The sequence below is a fragment of the Aulonocara stuartgranti genome (genome assembly GCF_965226115.1).
Source record: "Aulonocara stuartgranti genome assembly, chromosome: 10".
NCBI classification, from domain to species: domain Eukaryota; kingdom Metazoa; phylum Chordata; class Actinopteri; order Cichliformes; family Cichlidae; genus Aulonocara; species Aulonocara stuartgranti.
Genome location: NC_138946.1, coordinates 23631333 through 23652352, shown reverse-complemented (window position 1 = coordinate 23652352; position 21020 = coordinate 23631333). Strand labels below are relative to the sequence as shown.

General features: G+C 40.3%; 1 protein-coding gene across 2 annotated transcripts in view; it reads left to right on the top strand.

Annotated features, from left to right (window-relative positions):
* Positions 1 to 2707: 2707 nt before the first annotated feature.
* Positions 2708 to 21020, top strand: part of abr (ABR activator of RhoGEF and GTPase) — a 120439-nt gene continuing 102126 nt past the window's right edge. The window contains exon 1 of one of the 2 annotated variants that reach the window (XM_082548966.1): positions 2708 to 3789. In XM_082548966.1, coding sequence (XP_082405092.1) covers positions 2973 to 3789 — 817 coding nt within the window. In that variant the 5' untranslated portion in view covers positions 2708 to 2972. The remainder of the gene's footprint in view (positions 3790 to 21020) is intronic. The other variant, XM_082548961.1, reaches the window with a different exon arrangement.

Below are 21020 nucleotides of genomic sequence, written 5' to 3'. Positions count from 1 at the left end.
CTATGTGTGCTGCTTTGACTCACGCTCGTTTAGTCCTGCAGGGCATGTGGCCACAAGAGGGCGTCATGCAACCACTGATTAAAGTCCCTCACACCATGCACTGTGGTGCAGTACAGAATATACTGGAGGGTGCAGCCGGTGGAATCGTGTCCGAGCCAGTTGTTTTGCTCCTTTGTGTGTCACTGGTGCATCATGTGTCACAAGAACCTATCCACTTTTACAGCAGCTCTCCTGATCACAGAGCTGCTGACCCACTAAGGAAAAATTGCAGCTCTCTACTTGTGTGGTATTTTTTTTTCTTTCTTTTTTTTAAACACTTGACCCATCAATATGTTTCAATATGTGCACTTTCAATGCCTTTATTTCAAGTACTCTTGTCCCATAAGACTTTAGGTATAAGCTTCAATACAACTTTGACACTTACAATATTATATATTTTATATATTATACATGTGCCGTACCGTAGAAGGCACCCATATGTATTTACAATGACACTAAGTGCTGTAATTATAACATAGCTGGATAGTTTGTTCATGCGTCTCTCTTTTTGTTGATGGCAGCAAAGAATTCGAGTCACTATCTGAGTTTAGTGTTTCAGGAATCCAAAGCATCTGGATTTGAATGGAGGTGAAGGAGTGCTGAGAGGTGTGTGGAAAAGTTTAAGAATATGTTCACTAAAAAGGGTTGGATAGTAACACAGAGTACATACCCACAGCTTGTTGGGCTGGAGGTGTTATTTAAGCTGTGAATATATGACACACACTCACACAAAAGGGAACTCATTTAACAGGCATTTTATAATATTGTTACATTCTGGTTATCTATTGAGCACCTCTGATCAGTGTGGTAGGTGTGGTTGTAGCTGCGAAATGTAATTAAAGCAGAATTCCAGCTTTGTGCACACTCTTCTGCATCGTTTACCCACTCAGGTATCTGTCGACTGAATACCACACACTGAGCAAACTTGTTAGGTGTCTGTTTCACTGATGTTAAGCGATGAAATGAGTAAAGCATGAGAAGTATGGCTGGATCAGCTACACAGTCATGTTTATGCAGTCCCCAAAGCTAGCTGTCTTTATTATAACTTGTAGACTAACCAGGAAAAGTCCACGTTTTATGCTTTCTTTGTCGTATCAGGCCTGTGATTGGTAATCTAGCTTCATAGCTGGTCGTAGTCTTTGTAGACTATTCATTACAGTAACCCAATACAGGCCCCCAGGCTTGCAATGAGTGCGGATCAATGGCCACTGAAAGCTTTCAGGAGAATGATCTTTCAGTTCTGGGCGGTTATCCAAATGGGCACTCAGAAATACCAAGCACCCATCTCTGCCTGCACCCGCCTCTCTCTGTCTGCACAGATAACTTTCTTCTATGTTGTATAGCATTACACTCTATTTTACTGGAAGGCTCCTGTCTGGCTTCTTACCAGGCTCTTCTTTAATATTATCAGGACATAGCTGCATGAATTTTGATAATCATGCTTTACGTTTACTTTTTTATGGAAGATGAGTCTCCCAGAGATGGGCTCTGTTCATATGAAAATCACAGACGTGGAGAGTCTTCAAAATGACACATACTTAATTATTTACCAGCTAAATGTCCAATAAATATTTTTCTGCTGTGCCACAAATCAAGATGGGGAATCAAGTTGACCTTTTTTTCAACACACTGTTTAGCAATCGTTAACTAGCAGGCTTGAAAACAAGGAGGAGAAGGAGGATGTGTGCTTGAAGTTATAGCATTGAAGAGACAGGTGCGTGTGAAAGGTTTTTGTACATGAGTTCCTGCAGTATTTTTGTTTCCTCTGCAGACAGATAACAAGCTACCTGATAGATAAAAAAAAAGAAAAGAAAAGTGCCTCGTCCCTTCCTTAATGTCAAACCACCGAAACCTGTAGCTATAGGGAAGCAAACCAAACATCTGCTTTCAGTCTGCTTGGTCTGCAACATTACATGCTGCCCAGTGTGCCCGTGTATATATGTATGCAGCTGAAATGTGGTCAGGAGGAATTAATTTTTTGTGTCATTTAAAGCAACTTGCAGGTTTTTGAGCTTCCTGTATATCATTAAAGGTTTTTAAAATGTGTCAACACTGTAACAAGATTTGTTCAGCATCTTTGTTCAACAGACCACCAGTGTGGCTAAAATAGAAAACCACAAACAACAGAATAGAAACAAGTTGACAGTATATTTAGATCAGCAGTGTTTCTTCACAATAGACTGAACTGGCAAAGATACAAACTACCAAACAGATCAACCTTTATCTGGAATATAATTTCTTTTAAATGTGCACCACCAAGCACGGTTGCTTTCCTGTAGCAGTGCTTGTTGCATTCAGATCCTGTCGGATTTTTTTTATGTTATTATTATTATTATTATAAGGTGTGAAAAGAAATTCAAGAATAGCGTTCAAGTAAAACTGGTTAGTTTATCCGCAGATACAGTGTTAGCAATCGATGGAAATATTAGTCATGAGTTATAATATTCTAACATCCCTGCCCTCATCCTTATAATAATTGTTTTTTTTTTTTTATTTGTTGTTGTTTTTTCTGTTTGCTTGTTTTTAAACATTTTTTTTTGCCACCAGGCTATACCGCACACATCCACTTCAGAATCCGCGGTATTGATTGGATAATGCTGTCACGAAACCATGGCCACATTAATTCTCCCAGCGGCACCTGAACGCACCACGTCTGGATACAGGAAGTCTCGAAACTTTTCAGCGTAGTGGCAAACTTGTCTGCATTAAACGCAGGAGTGCGCCGTGCGCCAGTTACGTGTAGGAGGTGCAAGATGGTCAGAAAGTGCTCAAGTTAATACCGTTTATTTGTTTGTTTTTTCTTTTCCGGAAAACAAGTGAGAAAGGAACGTGGATTTACGCGACAGTGTCGGTGAAGACAACAGTTAGCTTCAATATTTTCTGACTTGCATGACAAGACTGCGACGGGCGTGAAGCCCCGCGTGAACATCAATATGTGGGAGCAGGAGGAATTCGAAAAACACTGGAGGAAAGAATTTCCCGACGGAAAAGTACCCCAGATGGATTTGAACTCTGTAGAGGACATCGAGTCCGAGCTGGAGACATGCAAAGCCAACCTGAAGAGGCTCCAGAAGGCTCTGGCAGAGGAGAAATTCAAGGTGATTTACCTGGAGACCACCGTGGCCCGACAGAAGAGAAACGACCCGGAAAGGTTTGAAGGCAAAGATGAAAACTTTAACGCTGACATGTCGACCTTTTCCAAAACGGAGAATATCAGGAAACCGCCGCGGCGGGACGCCGAGCGTGACGAGGGGAGGATGAAGGCGCTGGACCCCGGTGGCATGAAGCACCACGCTGCGGGTAGCAACACAGCGGGGCTCACCAGCTCCTTCGGCCGGGAGCGAGGCAGGTTCAGCGGCAAGATGGGCAAACCAGTCCCTATCCCGGTTCCGCCACAGAAGCCCATGTTTTGTAGAGTGGACACGGCCCCTGCCATCGTCCAGCGTGCAAATGACAACGAGGAAGGCAGCGACCGGGAATATGAGGATTTGGAGCTGAATGAAAATTTCGTCAGGAATAACTTGTTGGCACCAAAGACTGCGGGAAGAGATGGTCAGAAGACTTCCAGCGCTCACCGGGACAGCCGGCGGCCTTTCCGCCACAGCAGGGAGTTTGACTCCGATGATGGCAGACTGTCACCGTCCTTCCCCCACATTCAACGCAGACCCTCCCGAGGCTCGGGGTGCAGCACCCCAGAGAGGAGGAGTGATGGGTACCTGAGCTCCGACCACGATGACTCCTCTTCCGCAGGTAATGTCAACACCACTGTCGCCGGTAATGGCTATAAATAAGAAGTGCAATATGTAAATTAGATTTTACTACATGAAATGGCCTGGTTGGAAGATCATTGGCAGCTAAGCTAGGCTTTAATTCTGGATTTATAGTGTAAAAGCCAGATGGGATCTGTAGTCAAGCATTTTAAACGTGTCAAAGGCACCGATGTCAGGGAAGGGAAGACCCAAGGCTCCATAAATCATATCTACAGGTAGCAGCTTACTTCAAACTGAATTAAATGTGGCATGTTTTTATTTGCAGGGTGCTTTTTTTAAGCAACCAGTATGAGTACTGCAATTGATTTTGTGCTCCAGTACTCAGTCATTTACAGCTGATCAGCAGTGTTATGCAATTCATCGGTTTCTGGCTCTTACTTCCTCCTTCCACAGTGAAAATAAAGGAAATCTCAGCAGATGCAAATGCACTTATGTTAGTCAGTGATAATAATACGAAATCAGTCTGTATTTTGGCACGAGTGTGCCTGGTTTAGAGATGATCTTTATTTGTTTAAAACGCAAGACGAGGTGTATTCATGTAACCCCATTTTAGCTTTTCAGATTCACCCACGGAGAAAAAACAAGTTTACCGTGTGCCAAACTAATTGCTGAGTGCTGTTACAAAATATTTGTAGTATTGTCCTGGACAAATGCACAGTGCAAACACCTGTTTCTCTGCTGTAGTCTCCAGTAGCTTATTTTTGCATGCTGAATGGGGCGTGTCAAGGAAATGCCATTCTTTTAAAAAGCAAAGGGTATGGTCTTTAGACCAAATGTCACACTTGTTCTGTTGGAAATATGTTTTTCTGTGTTCTGACTTATTTTTACGCCTTAGTTGCTCAGGTTGTTTCATTTACCAATATAACCACCCCCCCCCCCCCCCCCCCCCCAAAAAAAAAAAAAACCAACAACCACAAAAAAACAAAGGTCAATAAAGCAACACAGTTGCCTAGAATAACTTCTCTTAATGACTGCTCTTCAATGTTCTCACACAAGTCAGACTTGTGCCATGACTTTTATTTCTACTAAGTGTCTTGCATGTAACTCCAAACCCTAGTTAATATTAAGCTGAATTTACCTTCAAATAATAGAGATCTGCGTAACAGATCAGTACTTTTACTTTATTAATTTTGTTTTTGCTTGATCAAGAAGAAAATGTTTATCAGCGTATGACTACCTGACTCTGCTGGATGGAGTGGATTTCATGAAACAAATAAAACCCTGTATGAGTGTGGCTGAGGAACAGATCCATAATAGACTAAATGCTCTAAGTGGTGTTGTAGATATCAGACATTAGGAGAACTACCACCTGTTATAACAGACCTACTGCAGGATAAGGTAAGCAGTAGGTGTAAAGATAAGGACAGGATTTCCTTTGCAAAGCCCCACTCGAGCATACCACTGGCTTTTTAATCATGTAGATTAGAAGGTTACCGGTTAAATGAAACCATCTTCACTTGTGTGAAGTACTCTACATTGTCTATATTGACCTTGAAGACAAAATGTTCCCTTTCTATATCAGCGATCTGTAAGAGGTCTATAGTGTCACATCACCCTTGAAGGAGCTTCAGTTCAGTTGGTGGTAAATACAGATACAGCCACATGCACTGAACAGTCTGGCGTCTTTTATGATATGAGTCATATTGAGCATGTTGGGATGTTAGTCAGTGGATTTATTGTAAACGGACTTAAAGTCCTGTTCTGATGTCATGCAAGTGCTGTTTGACGCAGTGAGTTCAGGAGTTGAAACACCTCACAAGTTGCATGAGTAACCAGAAAACCAGCATAGAGGTGGCTGTGCATGTTGTGCATTTCACTGCTGCAATGCATGGTTCTGGTAAATGTATATAATGTCAGCTTATCTTATTTTAGCTAGGGCTGTGTCTTTATTTGTAGAAACGTCAGTGATGAGCTTTAGTCTACAAGGTGGTTTGAAGTTAGTCAAGATTTTTCTTCCATGCTGTTGTTAGTCACTTAAAGGTCGCACCTCAAAGTTAAGATTTGTTTAACTTGGCACTGAGCTACTTTATGTCATTGCCACAAGTCTTTATGACATTTGTGGCACATTGTCTCTTCCTGTGTCTGAGGCCTGTAAGAGTTTCTTACAGGCCTCAGTATAATTTCTGGTAAGGGCTGGGCAGTGGTTTCTAAAAACTCCAAACGGGAAAGCAGAATAAAGTGGGAAATTGTAGAGAGAAGGGAGACAAAATATGAATAAAAGACAAAAGGGACGAAGCACAGATGTTTTCTGAAAGAAGAAAGGGTTGTGGAGAACACTCGCCCGTGACACTTTGTATCTGAGGTGAGAGGTGCTAAATATTGAACTGCAGAGGTGCTTGCAGTTCCTTGCATGTGTCTCCCCATATTTCCTGTCTGTGTGCTGGACTGGACAAACATCCTTTATGTCTACTTCCATATTTACAACGCATGCCATCGGACCACTCGTCCAACTGTCAACAAAAAGCGACGCAGAACATTTTCTTTAAGGCGTCCTTTCATCAGAGGCGCTCACAGTGGTCAGAAATTCCCTCGTAAACTGTAGGGCAGGACTCTAAGAAAATAATTTACTTGGAAGCAAAGACTGAGCTTAAGTAATAATTTAAATACTAATCCAGGAAACTGGAGTCACGTCTTTCTGTGGCGTTGTTTTAAGAAGTTTGGCAATACTGACGGAGATGGTTTGCTTGTCATGAGTCAGGAGTGAATGAGTAACTTAAACATGAGAATAGATTGAGGAAGGCTTTTTTTTTTTTTTTTTAATACACTGTGACACATCCCCAGTTCCCTAGTCTGTTCTGTTCTTTTAAATATGAAAGGATTATGGAACGCTTGACACTAATTGTAAGCTCACAGTTTCATTGTTATGGCTCTGCTCATTGATTTGGTGGTTACTGACTGGTTTGGCTGATGTGCAGGGATTTGGAAAAGTGGCAGTTTTTAAAGTTTGGGTCAGAAGCCAAAAATGGAGAAGTAACAAACAGGCATTGTGTTATGAGTACCGACGCTGTGGCACTACTCTTTGCTTCATTTGGAGTTGAAATTCATTTAAGCAAAAATGTAAAATTTTCTTTTAAGAGCCGTTTTGTGTCAAAGACACACGAATGTGTTGGACGTTGTTAAATGGGGTCTTATGCCTTAAGAGGCAGTTTGGTGTCTGAAATACAGGAATTGATGGTCTTGAGAAAAAGAGCAGAAAACAGCTGCTGAGCTTTTCACCATGACACGCTGTTTGCTCTTCCATTGCAACAGGTCAGGGGATGCATTTTCCCATAAACCTGTGGGTCAGTAAGGAAAACCACTTACTGTAAGCCTCTTAATCTATTCCATCTTTGCTATCCAACAGGATATTGATGTTTTGTTCTGACAACTGGGATAATCAGTGGAAAGACTTTAATTGTGGCTAAAACAATGGGGAGGGTGTGTGAACCTGTGGGAGGATGTAGAGGGGCTTAAGGTCATCTTTTATAATCTAAACAACAACAGTCATCTGCCCTTCTGGTCACTCAGCATTATGGGATGAAGTCCCCCCTTACTCCCACTTGCACATACGCACAAGCTGTTGGCGAATGCCAGGGGTGTTGCTCATATTGATGCCTTTGTGTAGTGTGCATTTCCTAGGAAGCGGTCATCCATCAGGTCATGTGAGTCTTTGTCCATCGCTATGGTTTTTCAGTATTCCTCCTGATTCACCTCTGATTCGCAGTTGGTCTGAAACCTGACAGGAATCCATTCTTATTGTGACAGTGTTTCAGTAAGCATTGTTGTTTAATTCATTTTAATTCATAAAATAGGTCTTTGAATTCAATATAGTTATTGCGGGTATTTGATTTTCTTTAGTCCCGTCTGCACATGCCAACATACAGTATACTCCTGCTAGAAGTGATGAACACAGTCCAGTTTTTAGCTCTCCCAGCTATTTAAAGCAGTGTAATTCAGAAATATCTTTACTGAGCGCAGGCATACCAAAGGAAAAAAGATTATTTTTAGCCTATAACCGCTTTGATCTCCATAGGAAAATATGTTTTTATATCTCGCAGGAAAGCTGAACGACCTGCTTGTTAATTGAGTTCATAATTCTCTAGTCGCATTGCCAGAAGAAGGAGCCCTCTGAGAGGACTATTTCCTGTTTCTGTTGTCTATTGCATGTATCTTTGTTAAGCATCTGGCAGCTCAGGAAAGAAAACATTAAGATGTGTAACTGTTTCTTTTTTCTTTTCTTTTTTTTAAGATGTCAGGTATTTAAATGCGAAGCTCTTCAACTGTTAGACATAGATAATTATTTATAACAGTAGTTTAAAAAAAGCGAATAACAGTAACTCTAAAAACTGAGTGATAAGACATGACGTTATGGTGTTTCAGTCTTTTGAGTGAATGCCATATCAAAATGTACAATAAGAAAATGTTTTGCAGTTATGAAAGCGATGGGAAACTCTTGGCTTTTTGAAGTATTTGGACAGTATCGATAAAGAATAACAAATCACACACGACACTGACATACAATCATATTAATAGTTTAAATAGATGGGGGAAAAAATAGATCATCCTGACGTTAGCCAAACTTTCAAATCCATAATAATCAATATTATTGGATTTTAATATTATCAGAAGTTCCAGTTATTAGAACTTCCTCAGAGATGGTCAGGAGGTATTCTGCATCTCCAATACTCAAGACTCCATATGATAATGTCTGTGTAATTTGAGGAGAAAAAAGGCATAAAAGCATAAATTATTTATTTATTCATTGGATTATGGAGCCTGTGTGTATCTGTTCTCCAATTTCAATAACATGTCAGTTTATTGGCTCTCTAATTAGCAAGCGTTGCCAGAGATTTCATTAAGTTTTGACTTTGGTATATAAGTGGAGGATTTCCTTGCCCTTATGTTTCGGTGAAATATTGTATATTTGGAGCCAACGTATCAAAAATAATGCCACAAAAAGAAACGATGGTGTAAATGAGGCGGATGTTTTGTTTGGGGATTTCTTTGATATTTTGAAGGGTGTACTGTGACTGTGCCAAGTTTTTAAGTGCTCTTCATTAACCAGGACACACAGATAAAGGAAACAAACTCTTCAAATGAAGGGAAATAAACTTCAAGTAGGTTTCAGGTGGCTGCTTATGGCCAACCTGGGTAAGTTCAGTCTAAGGGCAAATTCAAAAATAACCCTAAAATTTTTATCGCAACTCTTGCTGTCAAAGTGCATGAGGGTAAAGTCATTAACTGAGATTCCATAAAGCTGATTTGCATGACAGACAGAAGCAGTGAATTGCACTGAAATGCTGTGGGGGCAATTGAAACAGCAAGCTCTGAGAAAGTCTAGCAACAACTTTTAAAGAAAGGAATTTTCCATGTAAGAAGTTCAGCAAGCTGATGTCAGAGACAAAACACTGGTTAGAAGTTATTCCTGTGAAGTGAAGCAATAACTGCTGTCCTTTCCCTCCTAGTGATGGTGTTCAAATATATCACAAGTACCTATAGCTGCTCTTTTTTTAACACCAATTTTGCAGAGATTCTCAGGGAAACATGGACAAAAAGAGGTGCAGATCTATTGTTGGGATGAAAACTTCTGGAAAAGACATACTCTGATAATTTTCTAGGTACTCTAAAATTCAAAATAGCATCTCCACTAACCTTACACTCTTTAGATTTGCTCATCAGAGCAAATGAACTTTAGTTTCTCCAAAAATCTGGCGGGTTTCTTATACTACTATTCTTTGACGGTTAACTGGCTGGTCACGTGTTCCATGATGTTGTGCTGTTGACATTTATGTGCTTTTTTTTTGTGCAGAGGAGTTTTTTTGTTTCCTGTTCTCATGCTGTCCTCCCAGGAGCCCAGCATGAGTAGAGGTCTCTTTTTTTCCTCTTGTACTTTCCCATTGTAGTGTATATTTCAGTGGTTTTTTTTCTGTAACGCTACCGATCTCCGACCTGTATCCCCATGTGATGTCTGTGTTGTGTGTGTAAGGTCCGGGGGGGGGGGGGGGTGTGTCCTATTTCACTGCAGGGCAACCTGCACGTGGCGAATAAAGCCTTGATTGATTGGACTGCAGTTTCCCCACCAGGCAGGCTTGCCATGTCATGCTGCTAATGTGGCTTTTCATGTCTAACTGCACAAAAAAAAAAAATAGGCACAATAAAGAAAATGCTTATTATTTTTAATAGAAATTTCACCTGTTTTATCACTAAGTAAGAAAAGAAGCCCGTGGAATAAGCATGTTTTGTCACTCTATTAGGAATTAATTGTTGAATACGGCACCCACATTTCTAGTTTTCCTTTGAGTTTCCTTTTTCTTATTCCAGATAAGTGGCACTTGTCCAGACCTGTCCCAAGTAGTATGTGCAGCATTGGAACAATGTGCTTGTCATGTTGTTTCCATTTTCAGTGGCGTAAATGGAAGCTTGTGCTCTTCTCTTAAAACTATGATCTCCAGTTCTCAGCCTCTGAAGCTTCAGCATATGCTGTGGGTGCTCACACCTACATGACAGTTTGACAGCTCGAGCTAGTGCACCGACTTACTGCAAAGTAAATATTTGACACTGTGATAGCCAGTCCTGAGAAAACAAAAGTAACCTTAAATCAGTGTAATCTCTCCCCACATGCTGCCCCGTCATACTAATTTCCTAGGCAACAGAGCTAAGATAGACACAGGTACAGTCAAACCTAAACCTAAATCAATTACGAGTATGAAAGCCTCCATAAACGTAACCATTGAACGCATAAGCATCGTTTTACTTTGCTGTAGTTGTGAATTAAAAGGTAAAACTGTGAACTAAAAGATCAAAAATGAGTCGTAATTATTTTTGTTGGCAATTGATTATCTCAAATGACCAATTGAGGTCTCAAATTTACAATTTCTTACAAATCCTTTGTAAGGAATTGTTTAAAAAGACTATTCGGCTCATTTCATTTGCTGTATTTTCAATCTTGAATTCTATTAGACTAGTTTTACATGGTTCCCAGTCCAAAGTAATCTTTGTTTATTCTATACTGGGCGTTAATGGAGCCCATCATTTGTCTGCTGTCTTCTCCGCTCTCTTCTAATAGGTCGTCACTTGCAAACAATAGATTTAAACAGCAAGTGGGTGGAACTTCAGTGCTCACGGCCAGAGCCGTGTGTCTGAGATGACTATATTGGGAATATCTTCTTCTTTTGATGTCATGCAGATTCAGCAGTAGAAAAAATGCCTGGAATTGGGTGTTTTAGAGCAGTCTCAGCACGTGTCACATGTAGGGCTGCCACGATTTGTCGACTAGTCACGATTACGTCGACTATCAAAATCGTCGACGACTGATTTAATAGTCGACGCGTCGTTTGAAGCTTTGTAAGATCACAAAAGACGCAGGAATAAGTGGCAGGATTTAAGAGTGTAATAACGGACTGAAACAGAAGATGGCAGCATTGCATGTACAAGGATGTCAGCTACCGTTAAACCCCGAAGAAGAAGAAGAAGAAGCAGCTGTGTCCCAGAATTCATAGCGCGGCCCAGCGCAGTTTCCAACAATGGCAGCAGCTGGTTAGTTTTAATGTTACTCTTATTATTCTTTCTGGGTCACAAAATAAACGTTTAACATATTTTCAGGCGAGAATGTAGCTGTGTAAACCTCAAATATCTGCTCAGTTTATCAGGACACCACATATTTTCAAAAGCGCTCCGACGTTTTCGGAGACATCTGTTACCCACTAGCTCGTTAGCGAGCCGGGGGCTAGGTCACTAGCGCCGTGAGAACACCGGACTCCCCGCAAATCGTTTTCAAACCCACCGCCATCTTTAGCTACTCAGGTTAAATATATATGAGTCACTTAGATAACTTAAAATGTTATTGTTTGGCTTTTTTTTTTAGTATTTTATTTGTTCCTGAGTAAATCAGTTTGTCTGAGATTAAAGTTATAGTTTTTACACAGCTGAATAAACGTCAAGCAGACAACTGATTATCAGAAGTGTGAGATGCTCCAGAATATACTCCAGTGTCCTGTTATATTTTAGATAGCAAGGAGTTTATTAAACTTCACCGAAACAATCTGCAAATTTCATTAAAATTTAATAAACTATCATCTTGTCTTTATTTTTAGTTAGCACAGACCTTAATCAGAATCAGAATACTTTATTGATCCCTGGGGGAAATTATTTTTTGTTACAGTGCTCCATTTTAAACCAACATTAAGACAAGACAGACAATACGCTAACTAAGAATAAACACTTAAAGCTGTAAGCTAATGATAGTTATATAAGAGCAGATGCTGCTGGTGCAATAAGCTGTAGTTTTGCGTCCAATGGATGATGATCTGATTAGTCGACTAATCGCAAAAATAATCGGTGACTAGTCGACTATCAAAATAATCGTTTGTGGCAGCCCTAGTCACATGATTAGTAGCCAGCCTGCATTGGAACCTTATATATAAGGAATATAACAAGGAAAAACATATTAGGTCTCACCATCAATATCAGTGTTCAATGATCTACCCTTATGGGGTTTTTTTTTTTTTTAAAATATATATATTTTTTTATATCCATCAAATCTGAAATTTCTTCACAGTAGAAGCACTCACTCAAATAATCCATGTCAAAGTCCTCAAAGCTAAAATCCTATTTATGGTTCAACTTGTTCCTGTGTTACCTTGGTGATGAATGCGTCGCGGGGAAGCAGGCAGGATGTATCTGTGATGGTGGAGGAGGTGTGGGTTTTGCAGCATCATTGCCTGCTTGTGAGATGGATGTGGGCCTGAAAATTTGTATTTGTTTGCGAAAGCCTTGACCTTAGCTCTACAGCAGAGATGTGAAATGCACAGTCAGGACGTGCAATGCAAATAAGAAAGCCGAATGCTGCTTGGTGCTCATTGTACATCTAGCACAGCGTGTGCACAAGTGCATGCATGCAGGCAAAAGTCAAAGTGAAGTGCTGCTTTATAAAGATTGTTACAGAGGTAATAGTGCACACAGGTTTTAGGCACTGCTGAAGATGCTTTGGGTGATGCTGTTAATGTTTTACCGATCCATCAATTAAATGCATTAAATGGTAAAAAATGTTCTGTAGATGTCTCGGTTTGTCTCAGTGGCATCTATTTCTTACCAAACTGAAACTATAATCTTGACATCAAGACTCTGCTCGTGGCTACATTATATGCAATTTGTGGGGGCCATAGCATCTGTTGCAGAACTCTTCCTCTTCTGTGGGTGAAGAAGGTTTTATGTTATTTGAAGTTGCTGCCATGCTGCAAGTAAGACACCACTACGTTTGCACCGTCATGCGCAAAACCAAAATTTGTAACCTGCACGTGTAACGTCTTTCCCCTCTGTGCTAGTTAAACCTAACTCGGCCTCGGTGACTTGTGGTGTTCTTTTCCTGTTGGTTTTTTTTTCCGACATAGCAGAATTTTTCTCAGTGCAATCCCACTTTCAAATGACGCACTTCAGCTGTTGTCACCTGACACAAAGCCCCGTGTGAACCAAAGCCCTGTGATGCAATGTCCTCCTGGTGAAAACCACTACCTATGAGAAGTGAAAGTAGTCTTTGAAACATCAAGATGATCTGGGGGTCATTACATTGTGCTTTAGTGTTCGGTGTATTATTTCAAATGGAGAGCATGTTAAATTTGTAATTAAAAAAAAAAAAAAAGTTAGTAGCACCATTGTGTGCATTATTCTAATAATATGACTCCAGGATCCAATCTTTGCTTTTGTTTCCTAATTTTTCACTAGCTTACCGTTTTGGGTGCAGGTGTACGTTGCTCCCTGGACTTGTTTGTTCGTCTTAAACAAGAAAAGGTGTGGCCCTCTCAGGGGTTTGTTACAGGGACACAGCTATGTGAGAAAGATTTCCTCGTTAAGAAGAGAAGGAAGAGGCTAACCTTTCTAAAGTTTATGTAATCTAGGAAAAAAACAAAACCCTCTGCTCTCAAGTCAGTAATAAGTGGTTTCTTTCCATGTCCTGTGGGACAGGGCTGAGCTGAATTACTCCTTACTTTCACCCTCATTTAACCCATTTCTAAGCAAACACAGAGACAAACAACGACGCTATCCCTCTCACCGAGTTTCATTTCACATTATTGCGCTCAGCAGGATTTTAACACAGGGGGATGCATGGACAGGAAGTGCAGGCTCATTTCTAGACATGAATTTCTCTCAGTTGAAATCAAGATGAGCACCTGCACGATCTAGGAGAGCCTAAGAGTTGTGGTTTTCCTGTCAGTTAACTGATTCATATAGCTGAAAGGAGAGAACCATTTGTGTGTACTTGAATGTAGTATGAAAGCAGCTTAGAATAATTTGATATTTAAAATGTCATTTCCTTGTTATTCTTTCCAACTAGTGTCCAAAAGCTAATTTTTTTTTTAATTTACTGCCACCTATGGTAAATAAGAAGAGAAAATCCTGCTAATTCAAGAGTTTTTCCAAGGAAATTGCCCAGTTGTGTTTAAAATGACTTTATATTGCAGTTTTTCATCGGTAAAGAAACGACAGGTTACATTTAAACTAGATTCAAGCTTTCCAGTGTCAGTTTTTCTCCATAACTTAACTTTGTAGGGTTCGAGTAAGAGCACCAGATATGTGTTAATCGTTCTCTCTAATCTCTTTCATTTAAACAGAATTTGTGTCATCTGAAAGGGGGGTGGGGGTGGGCTTAAACCAAACAAACCGTTGATGCATTTCTATCTCTCATCAGTCTTACCATAATATAGGTGCGATTTGCATGCTGACATAGAAACAGCGCCACTCTTTTATTAACAATAATAAACCAAAAAAACCCAACTTGCTCTAAATCTAAAATCAGAGACACTCAGAGGCAGGTCACTTATGATTGGCTGACAGATATGGCTGCCATGGAGACCCCAGTGTGGTGTGTGTGAATGTGGTAAGACACCAGGGTGCATATGGACCCACAGAGCCCTGCATGCTTCTAAAACGCTGTCAGCCTGGTACTTAATGTTCACTTCTCTGAATCCTGGTGCAAGTTATGTAATCTGTTGAGACTGCTGCTTTCAGTTCCTACACATAAATAATAAGTAAAAAAACGAAGAAAAAAAAAACCCAAGACATTATGTAGTGTGAATTGTAGTTTGATAGAACGAAGTGACCCAAAAACCAAAGAAGAATTGCTGTGAAATGTGTTTCACTTTCCATTTGCTCTGAATGAAAGCTAAACTTTGCAGATCCGTTTATAGAAGCCTGGTTTTTATTTCACGATGCCAAAAATTTCCCCTGAGTGGGATCAATACATGAGGTTTTATTTTATAATCAGACCTTTTAGAGATTTTTGACTTGATGATGTTAAAGATTTTGAGGTAGTTTAAAGGGCTAAAATATTGGGGACGTGAACTAGTAAGAAGCTTGTTGTTGCTCAGCTGTGGTGTAACGCTACTATATGTGCTTATAATAATGTAATGACCCGAACTTTGCTATGAAGAAAAATCCATATTACCCTAATTCCGTTTTTTATTTTTTTAATCAGCACGAGCACCACTGCTTGTAAAAACGTGACGTTTAGCATAAAATGGAAAATGCATTATGAAATATAAGTGCTTAAAGATTAAGGCAAGAATACCGATGTAAGTGAGTTATAATTTATATTGTGTTTATTGATTAAACTTTATTAACAGGTGCAGAACACAACATCCTTCAAACTACAGTCAGTTGTGATGCTCTATTATGTTAGACTGAACACCAGTTTGGCTGTTTTTTACAGTTGTACATATTTAACTGAATTTATCAGTTAGTTTATTAGAGATTTCACACAGACTGTCAGATTTTATCACTCTTTCAGTCTTGACATAATTTGTGCACCAGCCGTGTGGCATCAGGGTATTTTTACGTGTGAACTCATTCGCAGTGAGCGGGGTGTATTGTGTAGTTGTCAAGTTTTAATCCAGCAGAAGCAGGAAATTGAGGGACTCTACCTTGTAAATGATACCCCTTTTCACAATCCTATGTTGCACACAGAAGCTAAATGCAGAAGACGTCTGCAGACTTGGACTTTGGCTAAAAGGGAGAACAAAACTTGAGAAAACAATGTTCCTTTTTTCAGCATGCAACATCTCATAACCACATGTTTAGAAAGCTTAGTTTCTGGTAAATGGACTAGCGACATATGTGGTCTGCCCTCTTTTATTTTATAGCAGGGCATTACCACAGTTTAGTGAGCATGTTATGAGAATATAATTTTCAGTAACCACTTCCAAATTTCAGATATGTAGGTTGACAATAATAGAGCTGTGAAAACACTGTTACATTCAACCTGCTGGTGTGCGAAGTCCTCGTGTTGATGGTGTTACTGTGTCAGATGGGATCCTTGTTTAAACCTGAAAATATATGCGTGTTTTCATAGACTTCAATAATAAGGAGGTTTTTAGCCTTCTCACCTGCCAGGACATGTTCTCATGACCCAAACTTGCATCTCCCATCCCCCAACCCCAATCGGTTGTTTCCTCCTGTGACCTCAAGGCATTTGTTTGTTTTCAGCTGCACACCAAAAATGAATAGAAACATTGGCATTCACTGAAGTGCAACAGCGTTAATACACCTTTACCCAGATTCTCAGTTTGTAGTTTCTTAAGGACATCATTTTCCACAGTCATCACTTTCGCTTCCTCTTCTTGCCGAGCGGAGATGGAAACAGATGGACAATTAGCAGGTGAAACGCTTTGCATTTTGAAACCACTTGATCTAAACGTTCACAGCATTTGCCAGGAATGCAAAGTCCGTGGTAGAGATACGTGAGGGGGTGCGGAGGGAATTACTCTTAAGTCACAGGAGTGGCTTCTGTTGGGTATAAAGTGTCGCTGTGAAACCCGAGATACCCAGAACCTGCGGGTCAGTGGTTAAAGGAGTCGATGTAGCATTATACCTGGAGGAGGATCACTCCTCCTGCTTTATTCAGGCTGTTGGTTCAGTCTTGAAGAATCAGACGCTGTCTGTTGGGGCTCTGTCATAATTACTCTTTTAGCCGCAAGGTCTTGGCAAAGGAACTGAGAGCACGTCACTGAGAGCGCTGTTTGCTCCAAGGATTTCATTTAAGGCCATGCTAATTGTGTAACTTTCCTTGACTGTGTTCTTTTTCCTTTTTGTAAGTTATTTTATTCGTTACTCCACATTTGCCATGATTTTTCTATATTGACGAGACTTTAACCTGGTGTCCTGTTGGTGCTGTTGAGTTTTCATGCTGTGTTCTCATGCGTAACGATCACTTGTTGGCGCATTTTTTCTCACACAACACGCCCTATTATACTGGGATTTCCTGCATACAAAATTTTTGTATGCAAACAAAAACACGCCCCCCCAAAAAGGAAGTAGGGATTGATTTATTCAAGCGTAAAATTAAGTAAGTTAACATGTACCAAAGTTATTATACTTAACTGAAACTACACATTCAAACTTGTGAAAAAACAATAAATTAAGTAAATTAGATCAAGTAGTTAAATTTAGGGCTGCCCTTTGTCTCCGGTTCTGTTCATAATTTTTATGGACAGGATTTCTAGGTGCAGCCAAGTGGCGGAGGGCTTTCACTTCGCTTGGTGATCCCCCGGATAAGCTGGAGGAGGTGGCTGGGGAGACGGAAGTCTGGGCTTCTCTGCTTAGGCTGCTGCCCCCGCGACCCGGCCCCAGATAAAGCGGATGAAGATGGATGGATGGATAGTTACCTTTAAAGTAGACTTTAAAAACCAATAAAAACTCAAAAAAACTAATGAAACCTATAATCTGTATTTATTAGACTCTTTCCTTTTGTGTGGACAGTTTGTGCTTTTGTGCATAGTAACCCTCAATAAGGCCCCTTTTGAAAGTAGCTTTGCATGAATTGCTCTTGGAAATGATCAATATCTTTTGCTGGCTGTTTGTACATTCTCTCAGTTCATCTACTGTCTGAAATAAGCTCTTCACTTCACCCAACCTTTAAGCCTGCAATCTTTTGATTGGCTGCCCCTCATAAAAGCGAAATATAATATGGGTGGGGCTGCTGTGCTTACAGCATCACAGTTTACTGCGTGAAGCTGTGTGCCCGGCATGGCAGAGCACAGTCTTTGGCTCAGAAGTTTTACTTGCACACATGTTGACCTCGCTGTTTAAAACTTGTCCACGTTTGCAATCCTCCACCATATGAAACGCAAAACAAGAGCGTAATGAGTCCTCATTAATCCTAAAAACCTCAATGCCAGTGTGTATTCAGCTAATAATAATTTGTTTGTTTCATTTTTCAGTTGAAGCAGAAAGGTACAAAAATGTGTGTCAGGGCTTGTTCTCTGGCCATGCATTTATCAATAAACAAAACAAACTTGTCAGGATGAATGGAGAGAGATCTGCCACTGTTCTACAAAGCATCTTTCACTCTCTCTTTGGTTTCTTCTCGTGTGTGTGTGTGTGTGTGGGGGGGTGTACTCTATCCTGATGATACTGTTAACCTGACTCCGGGGGAGTGCAAACTAGATAACAAAGCTTTCAGAAGCTCAACCATCAAGCACACTCAGCTCTGCTGCACAGTATCAGTAGCTGTATTTATGCAGCTTTATGGAGCAGCAGACACCTAACATTTTGAATTTTTCCTTGATTTTTGAATCTCTCTTTGACAGAATGCAGTAGGTTGTTGTGAACCACTGATAACACCTCATAGCTTCCAAAAATGCTGGTTCACTTTTTAGTACCTGCCCTGGTTCTACAAAAAGTGCCCTGGAATGTAAAAACCTGAATATCTGGGTATGCTGCATGAGACCTAATGCTAGATGGATTTCCCACCAGTGGGAGGTGGTCCATTGGATGTGGACTAGATGGCTACAGCACCCTCGTGTGGGCATCTTTAACAGCAGCAGTGTTTCTTTTATAAGGTTGTGATCTTAATGGTTTTGCTTTGTTTAATGATTCAAGTGAAAGTAATGCTGAATCTGCAGAGCTCATCAAGGCAATGTCTGCAGGTTATAATATGCTGAGATGTATCAAATTTTTAAGACTGCCTTTAGTGTTTGAAAGAAACATAAATGAAGGAGGGTCTACATAAAGCCTATGAATGCATACATAATGGTAGACCAATGCAAGAGGTCACTTTTGGTCAGATAATGCAAAACAAATCATAAAATTGATTAACTTGTTTTACATCAAGTTTTAAAAATTGTCCAATATGCAGTTTTATGTAACAATAAAATCAAATGTGTTTTAGAAATTGTATTTATAGTATTTATTTATGTATTTATGTCTGTGAGCTAGTGGCGAAAGACAGTATCCATTATCAGTATTACTGCATCCACTGTTAAAATCAGCTATCGTGTGAAAATAATGTCATGTTTCTCACATCTCATTGGTTGACCAGGTTTACTTTTCAGAACATAAGCAAGCAACACACAGTCTAGAATCACAGTACTTTTACTTTCCGTTCATTTATTCATTCATTCTCCTTCATTGGAAATGGTAAATCTCTGCTTTGTAGCTGAAAACAGTTATAAAAATCATCCCAACATCCCTTCTGAAGCTTAATCCTGGTGTACTACTAGGAGCCAGTCATATTTCTGACAGGTCCTGTGGCACTGCAGCAGTGCTCCTGTAATTCTGTCATATATCCAGGTATGATACAAAACAATACACTAATCCTTAGATTGGTATTCAGCTGATATTCTTTTTACTGTTGCAGAAACTTGTAGGTCCCAGCTTTTTAAGAGCTTGACTGATACTGACGGATATTTCAATCTCTCTCGTTTTGATTTTGTCTGTTCTTCTGTTAACGTCCCCCCTGTGAGTCTTCCAAGTTTTATGGGGAACACTAAATTGCAGGAGTGCCATCTTAAGATACTGTTATGAGCGGAGGTTTAAAGTGATGGGATTTCAAGTGGGTTTGTGCTCAAACTTGAGACTCAGTAGTTTGTCTGACACAGTCTAATAACAAATACACGCCCAGCTATTTTCTCATACAATATTTCCATCCAGTGTGCACAGTGAAGGTCTTTGTTTGGGTGTCTTAGCTTGTGTTGACCGACACTAAACACTAGAGTGCAGTAGTTCTTAATTTAGATTTCTTTACTGTTCTCTCTTTCCACGCTCTCGTGTGCTTTTAGTCTTTGTTACCGCGAACCCGATGGTGGCTTAGCACTTTGTCGGCATAACTTAAGCAACAGTTAGGTTTGTCGAGTACAAACAAACAGGCAAACTGTGTTATTGTGCAGCGTTGTGTTGTCACCTCATTGGGATGGTTTCACACATAAAATAAGCTCCCTGTGTATATGTGGGAAATAACCACTAATGATCTGCAAACTGCATAAATCCACATGTGTTTTTACTGCGCGCGTGTGTGTGTGTGTGTGTGTGTTAGAGTGAGTGTGTGTGTGTGTGTTAGAGTGAGTGTGTGTGTGTGTGTTAGAGTGAGTGTGTGTGTGTGTGTTAGAGTGAGTGTGAGAGTGAAACAGAGAGCGCACTAGCAGCAGAGCATATTCATCCTATGCCAGCTGAATTCGCTTTGATCTATTGAGGTCAATGTGGAAATCAACTCAATCAAGCTGTGATTGGACAGACACCAGATAAACAGCCTTTCCCTCGCACACACACATCTCTTTGTCCCTTTCTCTTCCTGTCTCCTTGACACAAACATGCCAAGGATTGTATTTAAGGAAGCTCTATCTTATCATAAATGGGTTAACACAGCACACACAGACACAGACACACACACACACACACACACACACACACACACACGTCACAGGGGTCTACGCTAGACACTGTCGTTCCAAATAATTGGATGGTGGAGGAGTTAAAGATGAGATCCAGGACAAATGAGGTGACAGTGGATCTCGCCTGCCAAAGCACATGCTGTGATGCGCACACACACACACACACACACACACACACACACGTTCTGTTGCCTTTTTTTGTGTGTGTAGGCAAAAGCTTTGTGAATTGGATAGAAGGCTGTTAAGAGTTGGTGTTACTTTAATAACACACGTTCATGGAGCACAGAGGGAGCAGGAATGGAGTCAAAGAACAGTGTTGGATGAATGACTCTGACCATATTTCAGGACTGGTAAAAACCTTGAGCTGCTGGACCGAGAAAAAAGCAGTGATCATGACAACGGCTGAGAGACAAATGACTTATTTTTGCGCTCGATTTTACTTCAAAATAAAGCGACCAGCAGACAGTAACACATAATAAAACAATGATCTCAGACATTCTCATTTAATAGACGCACATTCATCAGTGCTGCACTCGGGGCTTTTTAATAATGCATCGTCATTGCTCGTCCCTGC